Genomic DNA, 23,129 nt, shown 5'->3' with positions numbered 1-23,129 from the left:
TATAATGTATGAGTGACTATAATTATAATGATCACTAGTTGTATCTATTTCTAGCACAATCTTAATCCTAATAATCAATATTACTCTAAATTTTAGGCACATGATTCTAGGTTTATTCATTGCCGTCTATTCTGGAAAATTGATGTTCAGATCTTGGCAATTAGAAGTTTAAACATTTACCAATTAGTGGAGAATCTAATGATTTTAGGGTAGTTTCTTTGATTCGTTAAAATATTTGATATTATAACTGGTGCAATATTGGAGCCTGTGGAGTTCAAAGATCGGAGTTCAATTATTCTTTTGCAGCGACGATAAAAAGCAGTTATTTATTGCTTGCGTCAGACTATTGTTCCCCTTAATTTGCGAATAGATTCCTCGTTAAGTTAGTTGAAGAAAAGTGTCATCTATATCTCGTAAAAATGAATTGAATATTTCCAGCGACAAATTTCTGGAGTGCAAAGGGTTAATGAAAATCTAACAATTGATAATAGAAAATCTAATGATATTAGGGTAGTTTCTTTAGTTCATTGAAATATTGAATATTGTAACTGGTGACATAATTGGAGCCTACAGAGTTCAAAGGGTTAAAATATACTCTACGCGCATTCGTCCTGCGAAACCAGAGGTTTCTCCAATTAAATTCCACAGTTAACTGGTTAACACTAGATTTCCTAAAAGAATTGATGCTCGTTTATTTAGATTGTGGAAACTGGAGATTTGATAGTAGGTAACTGGGGTAGATGTCAGTGTGATCGCGTCAATCAAAATCGGCGTATTTTACAAAATAATATTTCTAACCAATATGCGTCAATTTGACGCGTTCCGTAAACCTAGTGTTAAAATTGTGTGATACTTTCTTCGCGTCACCGGTGCGCTCAGATGATGTAATCAACAGTCGAATGAATGTTAATGAGCGTTCTTCTTCAGTCTAATGAAGCTCTCGATAGGGTATAGGAATTTCTATTGTGATGTAAATTAACGCAATCGGATTCTTCAACAGACAACTTGTATTTATTTTCATTATGTACATATAAAAAATAATACTCTAACAAATAGGAGAAAACATGGATAGTAGTGAAACGGTATCGTAGAAGTATGTACCAGAGATCATCAAGATGGCGGACATTTTGAATTTAGTGGAAGACTTAACGTCTCTTATAGCACATACGTCTAACGCTTGTAAACCAAAGTGAAACATTGCATTCTTTTTGTCAAATGCGTTTGAATATTCTCATAAATAATGCGAACTGGCGTCATCTGACGATTGTAGATCGAAACGGATCGTCGATGGGACTTGCTCGGCGTGCATGAATAATATAATCGATAAAAACTGTAGTCCTATGATTATTTAAATAAGTTACAAAGTATCTAACAGTAATCAGGAAACTCGTCAATCTTATTGCTCTAGGTTCTCGGGTGTGTGATCTGGAACAGGTGATCTTTCGCTTGGAGTCGATGATTCCAGAATCTCAAAATTCAAGTATCGTAATTGGTACATTCCAATCAGACGCTAATTAGCGCTTTCTCGGTGTTGCTCTAATTAATCTATACCGTACATTCTCTTCTCATCATTTAATTACTTGAGTTTCTTTCGCAGTCTCGCGCTGGATGAATCGCTAAGTAATCCATCGGTAATTAACGCTTTGCACTCGAGATTTGACCCATGAAAATGACAAAATTTAGAATTCAATATTAAATTTTTCTATAATGCATCAACACATGGAAATAAAATAGTTACTTAATTTATGCAAGGTGTTTCTTTATGTCAGAATTTTTTTTATTATCGGAAAGTAACGAATATTTGTTGAGAAAAATATTCTCGAGTGCAAAGGGTTAACACGTTGAATGTCATGAGGGTCGCCGGTCAACCAAATTGAACTACTACACTTCGCTCAATTAAACGACGATTGTTCGCAAACATTTCTATATTATGAATAATGCTACCCATTGCGGTGACATTCAGTTCGATGAACGTACAATGATAATAATCCAATTCAGTCGAATGATTAAATATTGTATTCTTTCCATTTTGTGTACTTCGAAAACTCGTTCGACAAAGACACCGACGCAATAATTGTGTAATTTACAAATTGCAGAATTGCAACGCTGGTTTAGCATCTAACGTCTTAGCTGAGATTAATTAACGTTTCTTTACATCGGAATATCATCCTTATGTACAAAGATGGCGGCGATAATGGAAGTCCTTCGCTGTCGATGGGGAATCGTGAACGATGAATTCAATCGCGTGTGAATGATGGGAAACGTTCGATATTTCTTAACGTGATCGCGATGGTTCCACGTCGTTGCGCGTATGAAGTAGATTTTTGTAGAATATCTACAACGTGGCTGATAAGGATCAGACCGGTATTTCCGTTGTCGGCGGTTGCTTCCAGCCGCCGAAGGCTTTCTCTATCTCTCTGGCCATGGCGATGGTTAGGTGATCGTTGCCAGCGTTCGCGACGATCTGTGAAAGAAACACAAACGATTACCATTAGATTATTACAAAAAAATTAAACGTTGAGTATTGATAAAAATTGAATGATCGAAAATCACCTGAACACCAACAGGCAAGCCTTTGCTGTTGAATCCTATGGGGCACTGCGTCACTGGCAGCCCCAGCACATTGTAAAGCATCATGTAAGTGTAATTCGCCGTTCTCGTGTACATTTGGTACCGGTAATGAGCTGGACTGATGAATGATGGATAAATCAGTACGCCATTGTCGCCTAGAACGTCCTGCAATCACGAAGTAGTACAATTGTTACGAAGAATCTTGACTTTTTGGTTTCCGTTCTATTAACACTAGGTTTACGGACCCCCTCAATTTGACGGATATTGGATTTTTTAAACATTATTTAGTAATAGCTTAACTATTACTAAATACGCGTCGCAATACTCTGGTTCGAAGCTACAATTCTCGCGATTTAAATAAACGAACACGTAGTTCCGTAGAACAATAGAATAAAGTATAGAATAAATGTCCGTAAAGCTAGTGTTAAAGTTATATTTCAATTTCAAACTGTATCTCGTCCAAACGTTTCCTTACATCGAACTGCTTCTTCAGGGACACCGCCTTGTCGTCCATCTTGTGTCGGAACCTCTGCGGGAATTTGCTGTACGACCACTTCACCATCGCGTAAGACACCATCGAGAAGGAAAACCGAGACACGCAGAAGATGTACTTGATCAACTCCAGGAAGACTTTGGACGTGATCTGTGCGATTGTTTGATACAAAGATGCATTAAGGTACGTAGATATTTATTGGAACTTAAATAAGTTATATAAGGTAGACCGCGGCGAATCGGATCATCTTCGGAAGTGAGTAAAAACACAAACATTATTGTAGTATCTAGAATATTTAGCGTAGATTAAAGTATTGTAGGATATGCATTTACTTATCTAGTCATTTGCATATTTGGTTATCTTTTGTTAATTTTTATATACTAATTCTGTTTATTTTCAATGGCGAAGGCCCGGGTACCCTGAAACCCCGGTAATGGTTATAATATTAATTAACTATATTGACCACGCATATACCTATTTATCTCTATATATATTTATTTTTCTTTTTCTTTTTCAATTTTGATCCGATTCGTCATCTGCCTTACGTATCTTTCATGGAATGATTGTTTCGTACCGGTCCTTCGAATTCCTTTATAACGTCGTCCACGTCCATGTTCAACAGAGAACGAGCTGATATGTCGAAAGCGTACTTCATATCCGGCAATTTTGCCTGGAAAAAGAATATTCGTATAGAGTAACGCCGATTTGGAACGGATCGTTTTATTCCAAACCCTTTTACAATGTCCGCTAATGGATTAATGAGTTTACTTCTTATTCTAATGAGTCCCGCGAGAGTACGTTTGCCGCTTGTGTTTACCAACCTGTTGCACCTTGGCACCGTAAGTCGCTTCAAGGTATTTTCTTAATTTATGAATGGCTGCTTTCATGTCGCTGTTAATGGACGTCGTTATTCCACAACATTCTTCGGCGTAGAAGAACTTCATGTCTTTCAGAGACGTCTGAAAACGATCGTCGAGTTAATGAAATTTCATTATACAATATGGAGTTTTATTTTAACACGTTAAGCGCCATGTCAGTCACTGGCGACTGACGCTTCTGAATGACTAAAAACCAATCGTGACATACAAGACAACCGATGTTAAATAAAAATGTTTAATAAGGCAACTAAGTTGATAATACGCAAACGTTGCAACGCGGAACAATTCATAATTCTTCCTGCTTTTCTTTGCTACAAGAGACAAACTCTATGGGAAAACGCTTAAGATTTTCGTGGCGCTTAACGTGTTAATGTTTTAACTAAATGATTACTTCTTGACTGAAGCGACGACGAGCATCATCCGTCTGAGATATCACGCTCATCATCAGGGGAAGGTCCTCCGCGTATCTGCTCATTGTACCAATAGAGAAGTAATCGTCCCAATTTTCGTCGCTGGAGAATGGTTTGTGACCCTTGCAGCATACCGTGTCTGTAATTAATGCAATTATGTACCCTGTTGTGTCCAATGGAATTTAGTGTTTGAAGTTACAGTGAAAGATAGTGTTTCTGATAGGAGTGATCGAAGAATTAGATTTTGGAGAAAATTGAAATATTTGTGATTGTTTCGACGAGAAAAGAAATACTCACGAGCTGAAGGTTTGTGGCCGAAAATTCCGCAGCACATGGCAGGGTATCTAGCCGAACCGGCGATGTCGGATGAAAGACTAACGACAGACGCGGCGGAACTTAAAAGAGCGGCCTGAAATAGAAACAAAAAGAAAATATGAACATTAAACTTAATTCTGATGGAATATTTCATTATAGAATGTTTCTATCGATTTAATTTCAGTGAAAATCAAAGTTGAGGGTTCTGCGTGAAATCGCTTTACCGACCGAGTAGCCGCCATATTGTCGCTCGCTCGCTTCACCACGCATCGAAGTCACCGGCGTGGAGACTTCAATGATAACATTCTGCTGTTGTATTTACTTAGAAATTACTTAAATTATCAATTTCATTTCAAATCGATTACTAATCATTTACAGTAAATTCTGTATGTGGATATTTATTAATTTTGTACTGTATAGATTCTGTTATAATCATGAACAGAAATTCGGCTCGTAGAGGGTTAAAATGAATGTTGATTTTGCGTATCGAAGAGGACAAACCTCGCCGCCCGAGGAACCGCCGGCGCTTTTGCTGGTGTCGTAAGGGTTCCAGGTGGAACCGGTTACTTTATTGTTGCTTTCCCATGCCAGACACAGTTCCGGTGTATTACTGACGAGTATAACAATAGCTCCCGCTTCTCGCACTCTGGCGACGACGTCCGCGTCCTCGTCCGCTCTGTCCACAATCTTCTTCTTCACGCCGACTGAATGAGACATGCCTGAAAATCAACGTTCACACGCTCAATCTTAATTCTGCAACATGTTAAACGACATGTTTACAAAAAAACCCAATTTACAATAACAAAAACTGAAACCTTGAATTCTGAACTTCAAAAGTTCTCAGAGAAAACGTTGAAGCATCTCCAATTACATAATTGTCGAGAGATACACGTGACATTTAATCAAAATATTTAGTGTCTTAATGTTAGAAGTTTAGAGAAATTTTTGGAGTTTTGCAATCACAGAATTGTTCAGTCTCCCAAGATTATAGTAGTTTCTTTACGACTGTTACACATCATGTTAAAGTTAAGTTGAAGATAGAATGTTCGATATATGAAGTTTTAGCCTGAGTTAACCTGTTGAAATGTCGAAAATTCGAAATTTTCTTAGTTTCTTTACTATCGAGTTTCCATAAAATCCGCAACCTAACGATAACCCATACGCGTGGACGACGCATTAGGAAGCGGATGACTCAAGTGCATCTGCACCGAAAGATTCGAGAACCGATTAACGGAGGATGAATAACTCTCCGGGAGCAGACAAAGAGACAAAGAACCGAGGAACGCGTGCGGGAACATGTGCAGAGGACGAAAGTGCTAAAATGGTAACTTGTTAGTGATAGAAAGTTCAAACAAGTTGCGTCCTTGTGGATCGAAACATTTCGAGCATCGACCAGACGAGACCGACAGTTAGCACAGTAAATGTAGCAACGATGTTGTCTTAACTTTTTCATGGAAAATCCAATAGTTATCAAGATTTAGAAGTCAGTTTCTATTAATAAATCAATTTTAACAGATTCCCAGAGAATCTGTTATCTCTCCAATAATTGTAAACATTGAAATGAACAGTGAGTCATTCTACGTAGTAATTTAATATAGATCATTCTATCATCAAGCGTTCCATCATAAATGACGAATTCCAGACTAGAATAGAGAACGATACACGAAATTTGTTTTCTAGATATTATTTCTACAAGATTTTATTCACAAAATCGAATTTTTTCATCGGAGATCGTTGGGTGCTTCGATTCCCCTCTTCGCCCCTAATTTGGGAAATCACGTTTCTCCCGTGACGCGGTTCGCCGAGCCGACTTCCGATTGATTATTTTTGAGCACCTGCAACGGTAGATCTTGAACCCATTCGCTGCAGCGTGCGCCGACGGTAAACCGGTTCCGAGATACGGAGCCGGTTCGCGTGAATATTCTGCGGCGCGTGGGAGACGCGGGCTTCGCGGTGGAACTCCGTGTCCCACATTACTCGGCTTATTTTCTTCACCTTCCTCCTCTTTTCTTCTCCCGTAATTCGCCTGAGTTCAATGACACGCGGATTGACAACATTCCCATACACCACGGGGCCGCTCGCGTAAAAGAAAATGATGCATACATTGCTGCAACCGAATATTCTTTTGCATATAGATACTTTTATCCTCATCAGTCTTAACACTTAGACCGCCTAAAGAACTAGAACTACAATCTCCTTCGTTATCTCCTTCGTTATCAATTGAATTCATTGGAGTGTCATATAACTCGGCATATTGGAAACACTAGCTGCCATTTTGGAAAAGACACTAACAGCGAAAACCGATTCAGATGATGTTATTGTGCAAACATTATGTCATACGAATTCCAATCCCCATTATTTTCAATTCGACAGATTCAATTTAATCAAGTAACTCTACTATCAAAGCCGACGTTCTAGTATTCAACGGTCGCCATATTGGAAAGACTAACTACAAAAGAAATCTGTAATAAACGAACACAAATGTCTGTAACTCGGAACTCAGAAGGTTGCGTTATTCATGAAACATCCGCAGAACGGACTCCAAACCAGTTCCGTCGGAACGACGATACGTTTCGTCAATACGACGCGCCGATTTTATAAATGGAACCGTTTCGAGCGCACTATCTCTCAGGAGTCATCTTGTGTAACAAACGTTAACCATAATCACGTGTGAAATGCCTGTCATTTTCACAATCGTGGAATTCTACCACCGTCGTCCACTTACAGATCAAATTCTCAAGCATCAATTTTCGTTAACACGTTGAATGCCATGGTGTATATATTATAAATAATGCTCCAGATTCTGGTGACATTCAGTTCGATGAACGTGCGATAATAATAATGTAATTCAATAAAATTTTTTCCATTTTGTAGAAATATTCTCCAAACATACAAACAAATTTTTACATGTGTATCATATTTTCAAGTGTGACCATAAGTTAGCCATTAACGAAACGATTGGTTTTTTACGCGCGGGTCAAACCAGACCTGGGCGTCGGCGGGCGACAATAAACGACGGATGAAACGAACCTTGTACAGCGATGCTCTCCTTCACCGTGATTGGCAGACCGAGCAGCGGCAATTCCCGTGCCAGTTCCTCCTCGGTTTTCGTGCAACGAGACAGAAATTCGTCGACCGCTCGTGCCTCTTGAACCGCCGCGTCGTATCTCGTCTCGACGATCGCGTTCACGATCGGGTTCACGTCCTGGCATCTTTCTATGTACGATTTGACAGCCTCCTCGCTGCTGACCTGCGGACGAGTAACGCAGTGACAGGAGATTCAGTTAGAAACGTGTAAATTGCGATGTCTGTATTAGTTTGAAATAAAACATTTTAGTTGAAATATATTTAATATTATATTTACGTGACAAGCTTGTACATAATCTGGAAGGGATACTACGGTGAACTTTGTTAAAACATGGCAAACGTAAACGTGGTTCATCCACACAACTATTCCAGAATGTTGCAACTTTTACAGTACAGTCTCTTGCCGATTGGGAATCGCATTTTTCAACGTTAAAACAGATCGCAGTAAAAAAGAATGACTACCACGTCCATTAAGATGCCCATAATTGACTGCATAATACGTTTTTAATAAATTCCTCATTTTACAATGACAATAACCAATGGCTTGAACGGAAAGTTCAGCGTGGGGCGCGTACGGAACGTGTTAAATTAGTTTCAATGTCGCCTGTATCTCGTCAAAAATTGTTGAATATTTCCAGAGAAACTTCCGAGTGCAAAGGGTTAAAATCACAAATAACTGAAAGTAGTAGATGTGCGCAAAATTTCATTGTTTATGTGCCTCACCTCTTTCCTTCGAATCCGCTTCGCGAGTTCGGTCGCTGAGAGCAGCAGCAGATGATTCCTGATCGGCGGCAGTCGTTTCCGCTTTCGGAATGTCTGCAGCAGGATGAGCGGAGTGACCAGCCAATCCAATAAGAAGAACACGAACTTGAGCATCTTATGCACTACAAGTATTATCGTGCCCTGAAAAAATAACGGAACATTTCCAGTGTCAAAGGGCAAACAGAATAAAGACGAAACGCGATCAATATCGATTTGTCACTGTGAGAAACGACGCGTTGTTATTGGTTTTAATACAATCGACAGTAAAATGTTAATTAATGACTTGAAAAGCGATCGCGACAGGTTTGTATGTTAATTGGGGACAGGAAATCCGTTTCAAATGATTGTAAAGGAAGTGTCTAATTTTAGCTTTTGTAATAAAGATTGTAAGAGGAAAATGATTTTCTGAGGAGCTTGTGTGGAGAATGTTTTATTAGGAGCTGCGCCAACTTACTGACGGTGGTCTAGTCGTTCTTTTTATGTATGATTCCTTGACAGAGTCTTATTGGGTAACGATCCACTAATTTCTATAACGAGGAGGGAAGAGTCGGATCTAATAATAAGTGGGATCGGGTCAATTGACGTGATTAAAGCAGTGTGTTACGAGGTCTTTGACTTGACACTGACAACGAATGGAGATGTCGTTTGTGTCGTTTATTTTGAACGTTTTGAACTTCCACTTTGTCGAATTTCTAACTGTTCTAGCTTTTAAAACTTTGAAACTTTGAAACTTTGAAACTTACAAGCTTCCAAGCTTTCGGGCTATCAAAGTTTCAAAGTTCAAAGCTTTCGAACTATCAAAGTTTCAAAGTTCTAAGCTTTTGAACTATCAAAGTTTCATAATTTGAAAGCTTGGGACTTTGAAACTTTGATAGTTTGAAAGCTTGGAACTTTGAAACTTTGATATTCTGAAAGCTTGGAACTCAAAACTTTAAAGTTCCAAGCTTTCAAACTTTCAAACTTTCAAACTTTCAAAGTTCCAAACTTTTAAATTCTTGAACTGCTAAACTTTCAAAGTTCCAAACATTTAAATTTTTGAATTTTTAAACCTTTAAACTCTCAATCTTCCAAAGTTCCAAACTCCAAGACCTTAAAAACCGCAATACTTAGCAGCTTAATCGCTTCTCAGTTTATCTACGTCCTCCCGACCGAAAACACAATTCTCACAATGTTCTGATGCAGACAAAACAAACACGCATCTATTATGATGATAAAACACGAAGGACGCTGTGAACTTCCGATATTGGACGAGAACTTTAACACAACGTACGGTTCAAGCAAAGCCGCGATTGTCTGAATAAAAATTATAATTGCCAGCTGTTATAATGTATTCCAGAAGTGGTTATCAGCGTTAGAGGAATGTCGATTAACGAGTATCAATAATAAATAACAATTATTCGCATGATAATCTCATAAAACAAGGATACAGTTTATCAGTAATTTCAAACAATCTAAATATAATATATAAGATACGAATATTTGCATTGTTTCAAAATTCAGAACAATTCTTAAACAAAATATCATATTTCTCGATTTATTCTTAATCGTCACAATCTAATGATCCTAATACATTTGTAAACATCGACAAATTTATACAAAAAATGGACGTAACAATGAAAAGATAGAGCTGCTTGTAGTTTCGATCATTTCATTTGGAGCACCCTGTATAACGGGACCCCCAATAACTCACCGAGCTATCAGAGAGCAGCTTCATATAAAAAACTGGCACCATACACAGTATCAACTCCATGGCGCTTATCTTCTTTAACGGTTTCTCGTTAATGTTTCTCGTTAATTTCGCCAAACACTGCTACAAATAAATCTATATCTCCTTCCGATCGACAGAGAAATTATCACTGAATCCTTATCGCAGATTCAGATACAGATCTGATCGCAATCTATCCAGATTTATCTCGATCGCTTTATTTCCCAGCGAAACTGAGATTCAAATATCATCTTATTAGATTCTTCAACTTCAAAAATAATTATTATTTTTTGTAACTGTAATTTTGCATAAATATTCAGAAGTTCTCGAATCTGTGTCCTATTTAGATTCCCCTTCAGTCTCCACTTTTACCATTTTCACTTGGAATAATATTACTTCGAGCACTAATTATCACTTAGCCATTAAATACACGTTCTATCAAGTGCAATTAACTCATTTAGAAGTGTTCCCTTTATTATCCTTCAATTCTAGATCAATGCCTCTTCAGGAGATTCACTGTTACCATCACTCCTTAGAAAATACTAATCACGTGTTCCCTCAAAGTTTACATTCACTAATTACTATGTTTAATCAGTATCTCTCAGTAACTCGTACTTTAATTCACACGATGCAATCGATCAATTTTTGCGTTCCAAAGATCTACGTGAAGTTTCCTCGAGAGATCGTCAGTTTCTTGCCAGCTCTCCAACGGTTACCATTTTTACCATTGTTTAATCATCTCTCAGTAACTCGTACTTTAATTCACACGATGAAATCGATCAACTTTTCCGTTCCAAAGATCTACGCGAAGTTTCCTCGAGAGATCGTCAGTTTTTTACCAGTTTAATTAATTCCTATAAAACTGGCCGATTTTTCAATGAGATCAACTTATAAGTTCGCGATATATCACTATATGAGAAATATTCAAATATCTTATTATTATTTCATAAGTATTAAACAAGTAATATGTTCGTTGCCGCGAACGCGCAGCGTTTAGTTGTTCACGGTTCGATCGGAGTTCGAGGGATTCACTGTGCGTGTTTGTACGAGATTACAGGTTGCTTTATCGGAACGGACCGAAGCGAGGGTGGAAGAAAACGTCCGGTGTGTTCGACTCGCCGACCGGTATCGTAAGTCATTGAATAGTCGCGGCGCGCACTAAACGGACCTGACACGCGTCCGGCATACTTAAATGAAAAACCATCAAGGTGGGGCGTGCGTTTCGTGAAACCGACAGGCCGGCCTTCCCAGACTCGCCATCGAACGGATTAATGGCCACGAGCCTGCCGAGTTATTGACATTCGTTGCATTACCCGTGGAATCAGGTTTCATTCTAACGCTGGGGAATTCATTGCCAGCTGCGATTTGCATTCTCGTTGATCGTAACACTCGGGTTTTTCGGTTTCTTATGGGAATGAAAATTCGTGGCACGGTTTGATTGTGTATGAGATGTAGGGGATGTTTTAACCATTTGCGCTCGAAAGTTTTTGAGTGGAAATATTCTTTGATAAAATGTAGATGATTGTTGCGACTGATGTGAATAATTTGCGTAGTGACGCGTTGTACAAAGTTTAGTGTTTCAAGCTTTTAAACTTTTAAGCTTTCAAAGTTCCAAACTTTTCAATTTTCAAAGTTCCAAACTTTTCAATTTTCAAAGTTCTAAACTTTCAAAGTTCCAAACTTTTAAACTTTTAGAGAAAAATTTCAATTTCTCAGATATTTTCAATGTTTCAAAGATATTTTAGATTTAATTTTGTAATTCCACGCGTTCCTGATCGATTTCAACGATTTTCGTAGACGCGAAGAATATTCCAAAGTAAAATTTGTTTTTACCTATGTTAATAAACTTGATGTAACAAATGTAGAAATTTACATAAACGCAGAGAATCATGACGTAGTTGAGTTACTCATCTTCCAGTGAGTCGCGTAATTAGCTGCGTAGCCATGAGTTAAATACCATAATCGATCTTCGGACACCGTATTGCTGGTTTCCATGAAGACGTCGCGTTTGTCTTACGCGACTCTTATTATTTGCAAACAACTTAGCTGAGCCGACTGTTCGAAGCCGCATTTACATACATTCGGCGTGTTGAGTCTTTGCACTGCGGCCGCCATTTTGGAAAAGACACTAACTGCGAGCGAAAACCGATTCAGATGACGTTACTGTGCAAACATTATGTCATACGAATTCCAATCCCCATTCCTTTCAATTCAACAGGTTCAATTTAATCAAGTAACTCTACTATCAAAGTCGACGTTCTAATATCTGCAATGGTCGCCATATTGGAAAGACTAACTACAAAGAAAAACCAACAAAAACGTAAATATTAAGCAAATATCATATCATCTAACTGCTAATTATCATATTTCTCAACATAATAAACAGATCAGCTCAATAAATTCAATTTAATCAAGTAACTACCTCCATTCCGATGTTCTATCTGCAACGGTCGCCATATTGGAAAAGACTGATTACAAAGAAACCATGGAAAATAGCATTGTTTCAATATTTCCATTCTTCCCAACGCAACCAATTCAATTTAATCGAACATAGTTACACGAAGGCTCGTATCCTAGCAAATATGTCGGACGGTCGCCATATTGGAAAAGTCGCTATACCCCGCGAAGCAGTACGGCCGAAGGTTACGTCGTTAAATAGTCGTCGAAACCGTTTTCTCGCGGTTTCTCAATTATTTCCGTTTCATTGCGCCAAAGGAATCCGAACGTGAAAGTGTCCGATCTATCCGTCGCATGGATCATCGTTGTTCTATCGGGTCTAGGTCGGCTGGGAACATTTACACCGCCTTCCTAACGCGACCCGGAGGCCAGTTCGAGCGGATTTTCTCGCTCGGCGTTGTGTTGCAAGTCCGTAAACAAGAAAATTCCTGCCCGCTGCGATCGACGCGTGCTCGAGCACCATATACAGGGTAGCGGCGAAGTCTTTACGTTCCATTCATGATTTGTGGGAAAAAATCGTCGAAGGACATCGTCTGTATCTCGTCGGAGAATACTGAATGTTTCTAGTGGAAACCTTTCGAGTGCAAAGGGTTAACACGAGAATTTCTAGCGTTTCGAATAGTAACATTTATTCTTTAATAACAAAGCTAAATGATAATGAAAATAATTATTAACGGTTTAGTATCAGAGTAATCATATTACGTCGCGATCTAGCCACTTATGCTGCTAAATATTCTTCTTTAAAATCATGTTTGCGATTTAGTCTTCGAAATATGAAAATTTCGTCTCGCAAATGTCGACATTCGTCCGAAAAGGGTTAATTTTGTTTCTTTTTTGCACTCGAGAGTTTGAAGATGGAGGAATCAGTTTGAAACAGCCTGTCGAGCAGCAGAAAGTTTGCACTTTTTATTTATGATCTCGTAAGAGCCATTCATTTGAACCCTGTCAAAGGCTTCGAACTGTTTATTACCAGTTAACGGGGTCACTGACATCCCCGCCGAACGTGATTTCTATTTTCGAGCCTCTATTCTAATTGTTACGTCATTCTTCCGATAAGTTCTCCATCGATCGGTGAATGGAACTACCGTTAAAATTTTGATCTATCGATGGTGAATTCTTCCTTGAGAGATAAATTAGTAGTCCATTTACATTCCTGCCAGTATCGATGTAATCTTCTTCCTGATAATCGATGGATTCGATTAAATCCACGGGTTCCTTTTGAATTCTATTATTTCGCTATTTTTGGAAAATTCTCGCCAGGTTTATTGACATCCACTTTTTTACTCATAATTCACCGGTTCATTAAATCCACGAGTTTGGGAGTTAATAGATAATTTAAGAAGATTTACATTCTCCGAGGGTAACTTATTCGTATCCCTAAGGCGCACAATTTTTATTAAAATCTGCAGTGATCGGTACATTTTCAACTCATCAGTATTCCTAAAACAGGAAAAGCTACTGTCTCGTTAACACCCATTTATCCAAATTAATTAAGGAAATGTCGATTTTGCATTAAAACCTTGCAGCTCAATGATCAGTGTACTTTAAGCTCGTCAAATCAATTAAAAAAATGTCGATTTTGCACTGAAACCTTGCAGCTCAGTGATCAGTATACTTTCAACTCATCAAACCAACTAAAAAACTATAGATCTTGCATTAAAACCTACAGCCTAGTGATCAATATACTTTCAACTCATCAACATTCCTAAAACAGTACAAATTACTGTATCATTAACTCCCATTTATCCAAATTAATTCAAAAAATCCTGATTTTGCACTGAAACCTGCAGCTCAGTGATTAGTATACTTTCAACTCATCAAATCAACTAAAAAGCTATTGATTTTGCATTAAAACCTGCAATCCAGTGATCAGTACATTTTCCACTCCTCAAAATTCCTAAAACAGCAAGAATTACTGCCTCATTAACCTCCATTTACCCAAATGAACCCAAGAAATGTCGATTTTGCATTGAAACCTGCAGCTCAATGATCAGTACATTTTCAACTCATTAAATGAACCCAAGAAATGTCGATTCGCCATTGAATCCTGCGATCCAGTGATCAATATACTTTCAGCTCGTCAACATTCCTAAAACAGCAAAAATCACTGTCTCATTAACCCCATTTACCCAAATGAACCCAAGAGACGATTCTCCATTGAATCCCGCGACCCATTGATTAGTGCCATCCACATATCGGGCAACAACGTTACGGCGCGCGCCAGTTCGCCATCGCGGCTTGTGTATTCGAGTGAAACACGTGAGGGGACGTGCGAACTCGCGCGCGGACGGTGTCATAGATCGCGAGGTGTTTCGTGTCGCAACCCAGCAGCCGCGCATGCAAATAATCCACGCGGAGCCGTGAAGTGGCGGCGCAAACTTCTCTGCATGCACCGCGCGTCGAGGGTCCTCTTCGCCCGCGAGACCGTACGGAGGGAGAAACACGCGTGACGTAAAATCGGTCAGTGCGCGATGACTTCGGGAATCGGGGACGACGCGACCGCTTCGTTTTGAAACGCGTGAATCATCGGCTATGGAACAACTGCTCGTTCCTTCTAATGCGCTGCGACTCTCGATTATCGCGGTGAGTTCAGTTCACTCTGCGGTTAGGTTTCTTTATTGATATTTACATCGAAGAAAATGTTTAACATTGCGTACCGGCTGATTTTTAGAAAACTGAGTTGTGATGGGAATTTTCAGTGAGATCAATTGTCGTCTCTAATGTTGCGATTCATCGGGAAGCGACCATTTTGAAATTATCACAGAAATTGGTGTAGCGATTTTTGTTTTCCTTCGATTTTTTCCATAGGTGTTATTGTTAAATATATAATACTAATAGATACATCCTGTCGAATAATATTTAGAAATGATTAATTCCTTATCGTAAATATATATTCCTGGTATATATAACACCAGAGATTAGATTGAAAATTTCATTCGCCTCGAAGACAATATTAGAACCACGAAACCCACGTCATGACACTGAAAATATCTGTGGAATAAAATATCCCGATGACACATCCAGTAGCTCGAGAAATCATGGTCAGGCACTATCAGAAACGATAAACAATTAAGAATGAAAAACTGTGTCCAACAATTCCATTGCCACTTCACTCAAGATAGGAAGTATCCCAGAAGAAAACTATCGTACCAAGAAAATAACGTCGAATCATTCAGCGGAATCGTTAAAATGACTGTACCAGGAACCAACAAAGATATTGCGAGAAAGAATGGAAAGCGAAGGATACAAGAAGAAAACCTAATTAGAGAATGGTAGTGGAATTAGATTGAGAAATACCGAACACCTAGTAGATAATTATCGATATTATAAATAATTACAACCGATTATAATCAGTCAATAGGGGAAAAAGTAACATAAAATAGTATAGAGCTCTAAAGATTAACCCTTTGCACTCGAGAAGCGACTCTCATTCGCCATTTGATTCGATACATCGAAATTATGAACGCTAAAATTCAATATTAGATTTTCTATTAGGTATCAATATATGAACGTTAGAAATAAATTAGTTTCAACCCTTGATTTAGGTAAGATTTTCCTTTATATTACTTGCTAACAGTATTATCAATATTTCAACAGAATAGATCGTTGGACACACTAATAAATGAATTTCATGAGGATCCCGCTGCGTTCATCATCAATATACAGAATCAACGAGGAAACTGGTAATCTCCGCGGAGAATTCGCATAATTCACGGCGGAACGTCAATAAATAAGTCAATCGAATTATTCTTTAATCAATTCCGATGACTATGTAAACGTCGTTACCGCCATTTGCTATATTTGCTTACAACCTGATCGAAGATAATGGATTGATCGCATATTACCTCGGTTTTAAAGGAAAAAGGACAACGTAGACTTCTAAAAATCATTCGATATTGCATGTATCATCGATGCATTTCCGCAGAAATCATGCAGAGTTCATGGAAATCAATTTTGACCGCGTTTTTCGTGAAGATAATGGATTGATAGCACGTTACCTCGGTTTTAAAGGAAAAAAGACAACGTAGACTTCTAAAAATCATTCGATATTGCATTTATCATCGATGCATTTCCGCAGAATTCATGCAGAGTTCATGGAAATCAATTTTAACCGCGTTTTTCGCGATAGCCGCGTGTTTATAGCCGAAAGGTCAAAGCGTATCTGCATTTTGTATCGTTCCGCATCGTCGACGAAGTCGCGTAAACTATTTTAAACCGATTAATAAGCGTTCACGTGTTTCTGTCTTTTTTGCGTGATTACCGTGCTACATTAGGACAAAGTCATCGAATATTAATGCCATTCGTTGAACTTGGGTATGGAGGAATTCCTGTTGAGAGAAACTGTGCCAGAGAAACCTGTGTCGGCGATTTCAGCGCGGGGCTAGTGAATATTTAAATGTTTGCTCGATATTTTGAGTAATTTTGATATTTTGATATTTTGATATTTTAATATTTTGATATTTTATTAGTTTTCTTCGACTATTTTAATTATTTATAATTCTGAAACTATTACGAAATCAAATTAAAATACAACAGATTGTTGTTTGTAGTTTTGCTATTTATTAAAACATTTGTCTGCGTCGCATAGAGTAATTTACAATTCAAAGCATGGTCTGTGAACTGCTCGCAAACAGTAAGATATTATATGCATTATCTCGAGCAAGATAAAATTGATTATTTATTCAACAGTGGCAACTGAATGACAGATTGACATTTACAAGAACGATGTCGAGAACAGGATTTCTAAAAGTTCATTGGCAATCAGAAGTCTTCTTTAATATGTATTAATTATTTCGAGAGTTTCTGGCATTCTTTCTAAATTAAATTATAAATCTTCATCACGAGTCTCACAAATTATTATATACCAAGAACTTAATTACTTAGAATATAATAAACAGCAAAATACTTTTCCACTTCAATCTATGCATAACAAACATCGATTCTTCCTAAATAAATCTATAAATCTTCGTCACGAGTCTCACAAGTTCTACCAAAGGGTTAATCGAGCTTCCACCATCCACCGAAAAGAAACAAAAAGAAAAGCAATTGTTTCGTTTATTGGTTAATTACTTGCCGTACCACTTTAATCCCCATGTCGATTAACAATACGTAATCCAAGGATCACAAGAGCACAGCACAAGAATCACCGAACGAGACGCGACTGGCCACGGTTGCGTCGCCCAGAAGAAAATGAAACGCGCGTCAACAACTTTCTCAGCCGCCGAATTTATCATCCGGGCCAGACACTTTCTTCGAGCCACTTCCGAGCGGAGCTGTCCCTTTCTCTTTCTTTTTCTACGTTTGCACATCCGAATCGCTCGATCCCGACGAACGCGTTCAGTTGACAGGTCGCGTATGGACAGAGAGAAATGGTGATCCACGGGATTGACCCTTGATCTTAAACCGTCGTCGATCTGTTATCGAATCGATCCCGACTAATTGTTGGATCGACCGTGCATTTGCATAATTGGAACCGAGTGATTGTTTAACACGTTCGCTAGCTGCGTTACGTGTTTGCGGCTGTGATATATTTTAGATGATGAAGATGAAATTAATCTTATATTTTGGATAATGAAAATGAATTTGATTTTATATTTTGGATAATGAAAATGAAAATAACACGTCTAGACACAACAATAAAACGAGTAAATCCTTGAATAACTAAAAATAATATTATTGGTTCCATTGAAATAAAACGTCCGATAAAAAACAGCAAATGAAAAATTGAGTTAACCTTTTGATCGGCTTATTTGTACTTAGTGAAAAAGTTTTGGCTTTGTCATTGAATGTGAGTATTTTAATTACTGGTCTTAATATTATAATAATGAAGTGATTATATAACATATAAGAAAACCAGAAAAGAAATTTTTGTTAAATGTTCTTATAACTGAATATCAGTTGAATAATATTAATTACTAGATATTACTATTATTAATTATTAATATTTCTAATTGGAAGAACAAAAATATTTCACGAATGCTTTCCATTTTCATTTTTCTTTGAACTAAAATATGCAATAGACCATATGACCTATTGAACCTCGTATATTTTAACCCCCAGAGTACCGAATTAATTTCCATGAATTTCCCTATAGATTTAACTTCATTCTTCATGCTTAATGCAGTGAAAATAAAAACTGGGGATTTGCAAAAAAATCAGCTTACTTCTACAAAATGTGTATTGTAAATGTAAATGTAATTGTTTCTTGTCGCGAAAATTTTGCATTCTACTGCAACAGATTCGTGACACGGTGAACTCGTGAAATGAACACAAGTTAACCCTTTGCACTCGAGAGGTGACTCTCAGTCATTTGATTTGATATAGAATTACAAAGTGTTGCAAATGAGAAAAGACGTAAATTAAGGAACAAAGCTTTATAGAAATATTTCGTCGTTTCGTTTAATATCGTCGTCTCATCAGAAAGTGTCGAATATTTCTAACGAGAAGCTTCCGAGTGCAAAGGGTTACTAATTTCATGTCTCAGAGCCATCGATTCCCGAAGCATTTAAACGCAGCGAGCTTATCAGCTGCATAGGAGTCAGGAAGCACGCCAACGTAAAATGGGAACGGCGATGGTCGAATGCGTAATTTCTTTCGGATTCTCGTTAATTATTTTCGTTGTCTTCATGAATTATTTCTACGTAATAAATGAAAATTGTAAATATTCCTTTCATACGCAAAAAGTTTTAAAACTTTTTAAAGAATAACGTTAAACAAACTTTCGTAATATCCTCCCTAATTAATGGACACAAATATTTGTTTCATACAGCAAAAAGTTTAAAATTCTCTCGAATCAATGCTCTTTAAACAATAAAGTTGAAGAACCTTCGGTAATATCCTCTCTAATTAATTGACATAAAGTTGTTCAATTAAATAGAACGAAGAAAGAAATCATTGAGTAATATTCTCTCGAATAACTTCTGACTTTATTCCGTTTATTGAATGATAAGTCTAATTTTTGCCGTATAATTTTTATAATTGAAAATTTCGCGATAACGAGCGACGCGTTACGTACGACGTACGTTTACGGGCAGATAAAGTGTAGCTCGGCGAATGCTTGGAAGTGGTCGAAGAATTAAAGAGGTCAATAGAACGCGTCGCCGGTCTCGCTGCTCTTGACAATTGATTTTCAGCGTTAAAATTAAAAAGAAAGTAGAAACAACGCCTAAATCAAAATTACAAATGACTGAAAATTGAATATTCTGCTAGAATTCAAATTACTTCTTGTCCGACACACCGGTTTCGATGACTCCGATGCATATGCATGATTAAAAGGAGACTTTATCCATCTTTAACAGTGGGCAACAGGAAACTTCTCTTCCCAAAATCTCCCCAAAGGTCCAAAACATTCCAACAATCGGAATTAAAGGAATTAAACCAGAGCAGTCACATGTTTTCGCGATCCACTTCATCACGGTCACCTTCAAACGACATTGAGCAGAAATCTGTTCGAACCATTAATTCATTAAAGACACATTTTACCAATTAAAGCTCCACGAAGGATCATTATGTTGAAGATTCTGTATTCCTCTAAACATCATAAATTTTACCAAATTCATTCTGCAAATCATCTACAATCTCATCGAAAATTCCACCCCTTCGTCCCTCCGGTCACCTTAATGATCCTATCAAACTGTCATGCAATCTGCCGAATGAATTCGTGGATCACCATCAAATCAATTATTCGCAGATTATCGAACATTACATTTACAGATTATAAACAAACATAAATTTTACCAAATTCATTCTGCAAATCTACATTCTCATCGAAAATTACACACCTTCGTCTTCCCTCCTTAAAAATCCTATCAAACTGTCATGCAATCGAATGAATTCGTGGATCACAATCGTTCGCAGATTATCGAATCAATTCGCAAATCACCATCACGTTTTCATCGAACGATACCGTTGCCTACGCGTTTCTCTTTGGTTGAACAAACATAAATTCTACCAAATTCGTTCTGCAAATCTACATTCTCATCGAAAATTACACACCTTCTCTCCTTAAAAATCCTGTCAAACTGTCATGCAATCGAATGAATTCGTGGACCACAGTCAAATCAATCGCAGATTATCGAATGAATTCGCAAATCACCATCACGTTTTCATCGAACGATACCGTTGCCTACGCGTTTCTCTTTGGTTCGATGATTCCCTATCGAAGACTGTCGAAGATTTCGTGCGCTGCGAACCCCGGCAATCACTGCTCTCGATGTTTACCATTCTAGAGACGATCCTCGTGCGTGGGCCCCACGTGGACTTCGCGATCCGCTTGCGTCGGCGTCGGGGAACGGCGAACGGTAAGAGCGAGACTAACACCTGACTTGCCCGACTACGAAAAGGAAACGGTTCCCATCGGTTTCGCGGAGTGGGGCGAATAAATTGTTGCTCTTTTACGTCCTCCTCCTTTGAAGATGTTATTTCCCGACGCACGCGGACCCTTCCGTATCGCGGACGACCGCGTGTAGACCACGGGAGCCATTAAACAAGTTTAAAACGCGTTTTTTGCTCGACGATAACCATCGATACACGAGATCTATTTTATAACATATTTCTTGCGACAATTGGAAGCCGTGAACGTTTGTTGAACCCTTCGTGGACGAGAATATTTGAAATTAACAGTAGAACTACCGTACCAGTCGAAATGACTGGTTTCGATTGTTTTGTTTCGGAGTTATTGATGTCTTAACCCTTTGAACTCTCTGTAGGCTCCAATATTGCACCAGTTATAATATTAAATATTTGAATGTATCTTAACCCTCTGTGGGCCGAATTTTTGTTGATGATTCTAACACGATCTATGCAGTACAAAATTAATAAATATCTACACATGAATACGAATTAACAATGTGTTCGATTCAGGCGTGAAAGTTTAACGTGATCGTAACTAGAATGCGACAAAATATATTCGTAGATCGAAGTCTTGAACACTACAGAAGAAAATATGCGTAGAAGTGAATAATATTCTTAATAAATACTATTTTAGTTATTCAAGGATGTACTGGTTCCTTCGTCTTTTTTAGGTTAGAAAGCCTCGGTTCTTATAGCTTCCGAATATGTCGTATGTTAATTTATAAAACATGAATTCTCTAAATTCCTGTCTATTGAACTTAACTGCATTCGCTTCTGAGCGACTGTAACATATGTCGATTCGTCGTTATTCGAATAATTCAATTATTCATTCATAACGGTCGGTTTCGGCTGTCGGATCTCGAGTCGCCATTACGGCGGCATTCGGCCGCAAGGGTTAACGAGTAAATTTAGACAAACGAATATAATAAGTTAATCCTAGATAAATGAATGCAATAGGTTTCAACGACGGAAATACAATTTCAAGTGAATTTGTTACTCGATTTTCGACATAAACGGTAGAGTGCTTCAAAATGGCGACATCTTCGCTAGCCCACAAAGTGGTACTTCAAAATTAGAACATTGTCGTCTTATTTTGATTTAATTATACTACATTATCAATAAAGCGAATCAAGTTCAAGATCCAACGATCAGAATCTACAATATTTTTAGAATAAAAATGTCTAGCGTCTTTCTTCCATCGGAGGATTCCTGGAATGGTTCCCGTGAAAATTGTGTTGGGCATCATAGGTGTAAACATTCCAAAATTCTACGGTGAATCTACGGTCCCTCCGAAGAAACGATTCTGTTTGAGTAAGATGTTAGCGATCGCCAGCGTCGACGGCGACGCGACGACTAATTCGAATTTCGGCGGCCGGTCTGACGCATTTTTGTTATTCGTGAGTCAAAGTCGATCAAGGTCAAAGCGCGGGACACGTAATCGTTTTAACGTTACACTCGATACGTTAACCTTTGCGGGTTAACGCGACTTAATGGGAAAAACAAGTAGTCCATCGGCAATCTGTGTGGAGCAAGGTCAGGCAAATACGATGACCCGTGGCCGTGCCTTCAACTTGGCCGTGAAACTCGTCTCCGGCTGCTAAATATACCCCGGACACCCCGTATAATCGTCCCTCGAGTCTCGAATCTAGATTCTAGCCGGCCAGGTTCATCTTTGCTGCTTCGTTTGCATTCGATGATCAATTTCACGGCTCGTCCCATAAATTTCTTCTTGCGACGAAGAAAAAGCTGACCGAGATTACAGAAACGCGAGGAACACGAAAGGTCTCTTTGTAAAACGAGCCTTCGAAGTTTTCTGCCAGCGAAAAAAATTCATTTGCCTCGGACCGCACCGTTCTCGGTCGCAGATTGCGAAGTGGAAGAAAGGATTTTCGGTTTCGACCGCTAATTTGTACGTCGTGAAATACGGAGTGGCTCGGGAGGCTCAGAAAATTGGTCGATTTCTTGTTTTGAATATGGAAATTCTTACAATGCCTTGTTGTGTCTTGTATTATCGGGAATTTAAACAAACGAGCGTGTTCTTTGCATATTTTAGTGTTGTCTCGGACATAAATAACGAATTCGTAACCTTCAAACGGCTA

General features: G+C 38.3%; 1 protein-coding gene across 7 annotated transcripts; it reads right to left on the bottom strand.

Moving 5' to 3' along the window:
* Nucleotides 1-1,008: 1,008 nt before the first annotated feature.
* Nucleotides 1,009-21,041, bottom strand: LOC116424465 (fatty-acid amide hydrolase 2-A-like). 7 transcript variants are annotated; one of them, XM_031970898.2, is made up of 11 exons: nt 20,798-20,913; nt 8,478-8,657; nt 7,698-7,917; nt 5,169-5,386; nt 4,650-4,761; nt 4,334-4,491; nt 3,886-4,023; nt 3,639-3,734; nt 3,047-3,214; nt 2,554-2,736; nt 1,009-2,464 (listed from the first exon to the last, which is right to left on the bottom strand). In XM_031970898.2, the coding sequence occupies exons 2-11, from the start codon at nt 8,628-8,630 to the stop codon at nt 2,357-2,359; spliced, it is 1,554 nt and encodes a 517-aa protein (XP_031826758.1). In that variant the 5' UTR covers nt 8,631-8,657; nt 20,798-20,913; the 3' UTR covers nt 1,009-2,356. The 7 variants fall into 7 exon arrangements, with proteins under 7 accessions (XP_031826758.1, XP_031826755.1, XP_031826753.1 ...); XM_031970895.2 differs by having other exon boundaries at nt 20,774-20,911; XM_031970893.2 differs by lacking the exon at nt 20,798-20,913 and adding an exon at nt 17,758-18,048.
* Nucleotides 21,042-23,129: the final 2,088 nt, after the last annotated feature.

Source organism: Nomia melanderi, chromosome 5 (genome assembly GCF_051020985.1).
Source record: "Nomia melanderi isolate GNS246 chromosome 5, iyNomMela1, whole genome shotgun sequence".
NCBI classification, from domain to species: domain Eukaryota; kingdom Metazoa; phylum Arthropoda; class Insecta; order Hymenoptera; family Halictidae; genus Nomia; species Nomia melanderi.
This window is presented reverse-complemented; position numbering and strand designations above follow the sequence as displayed.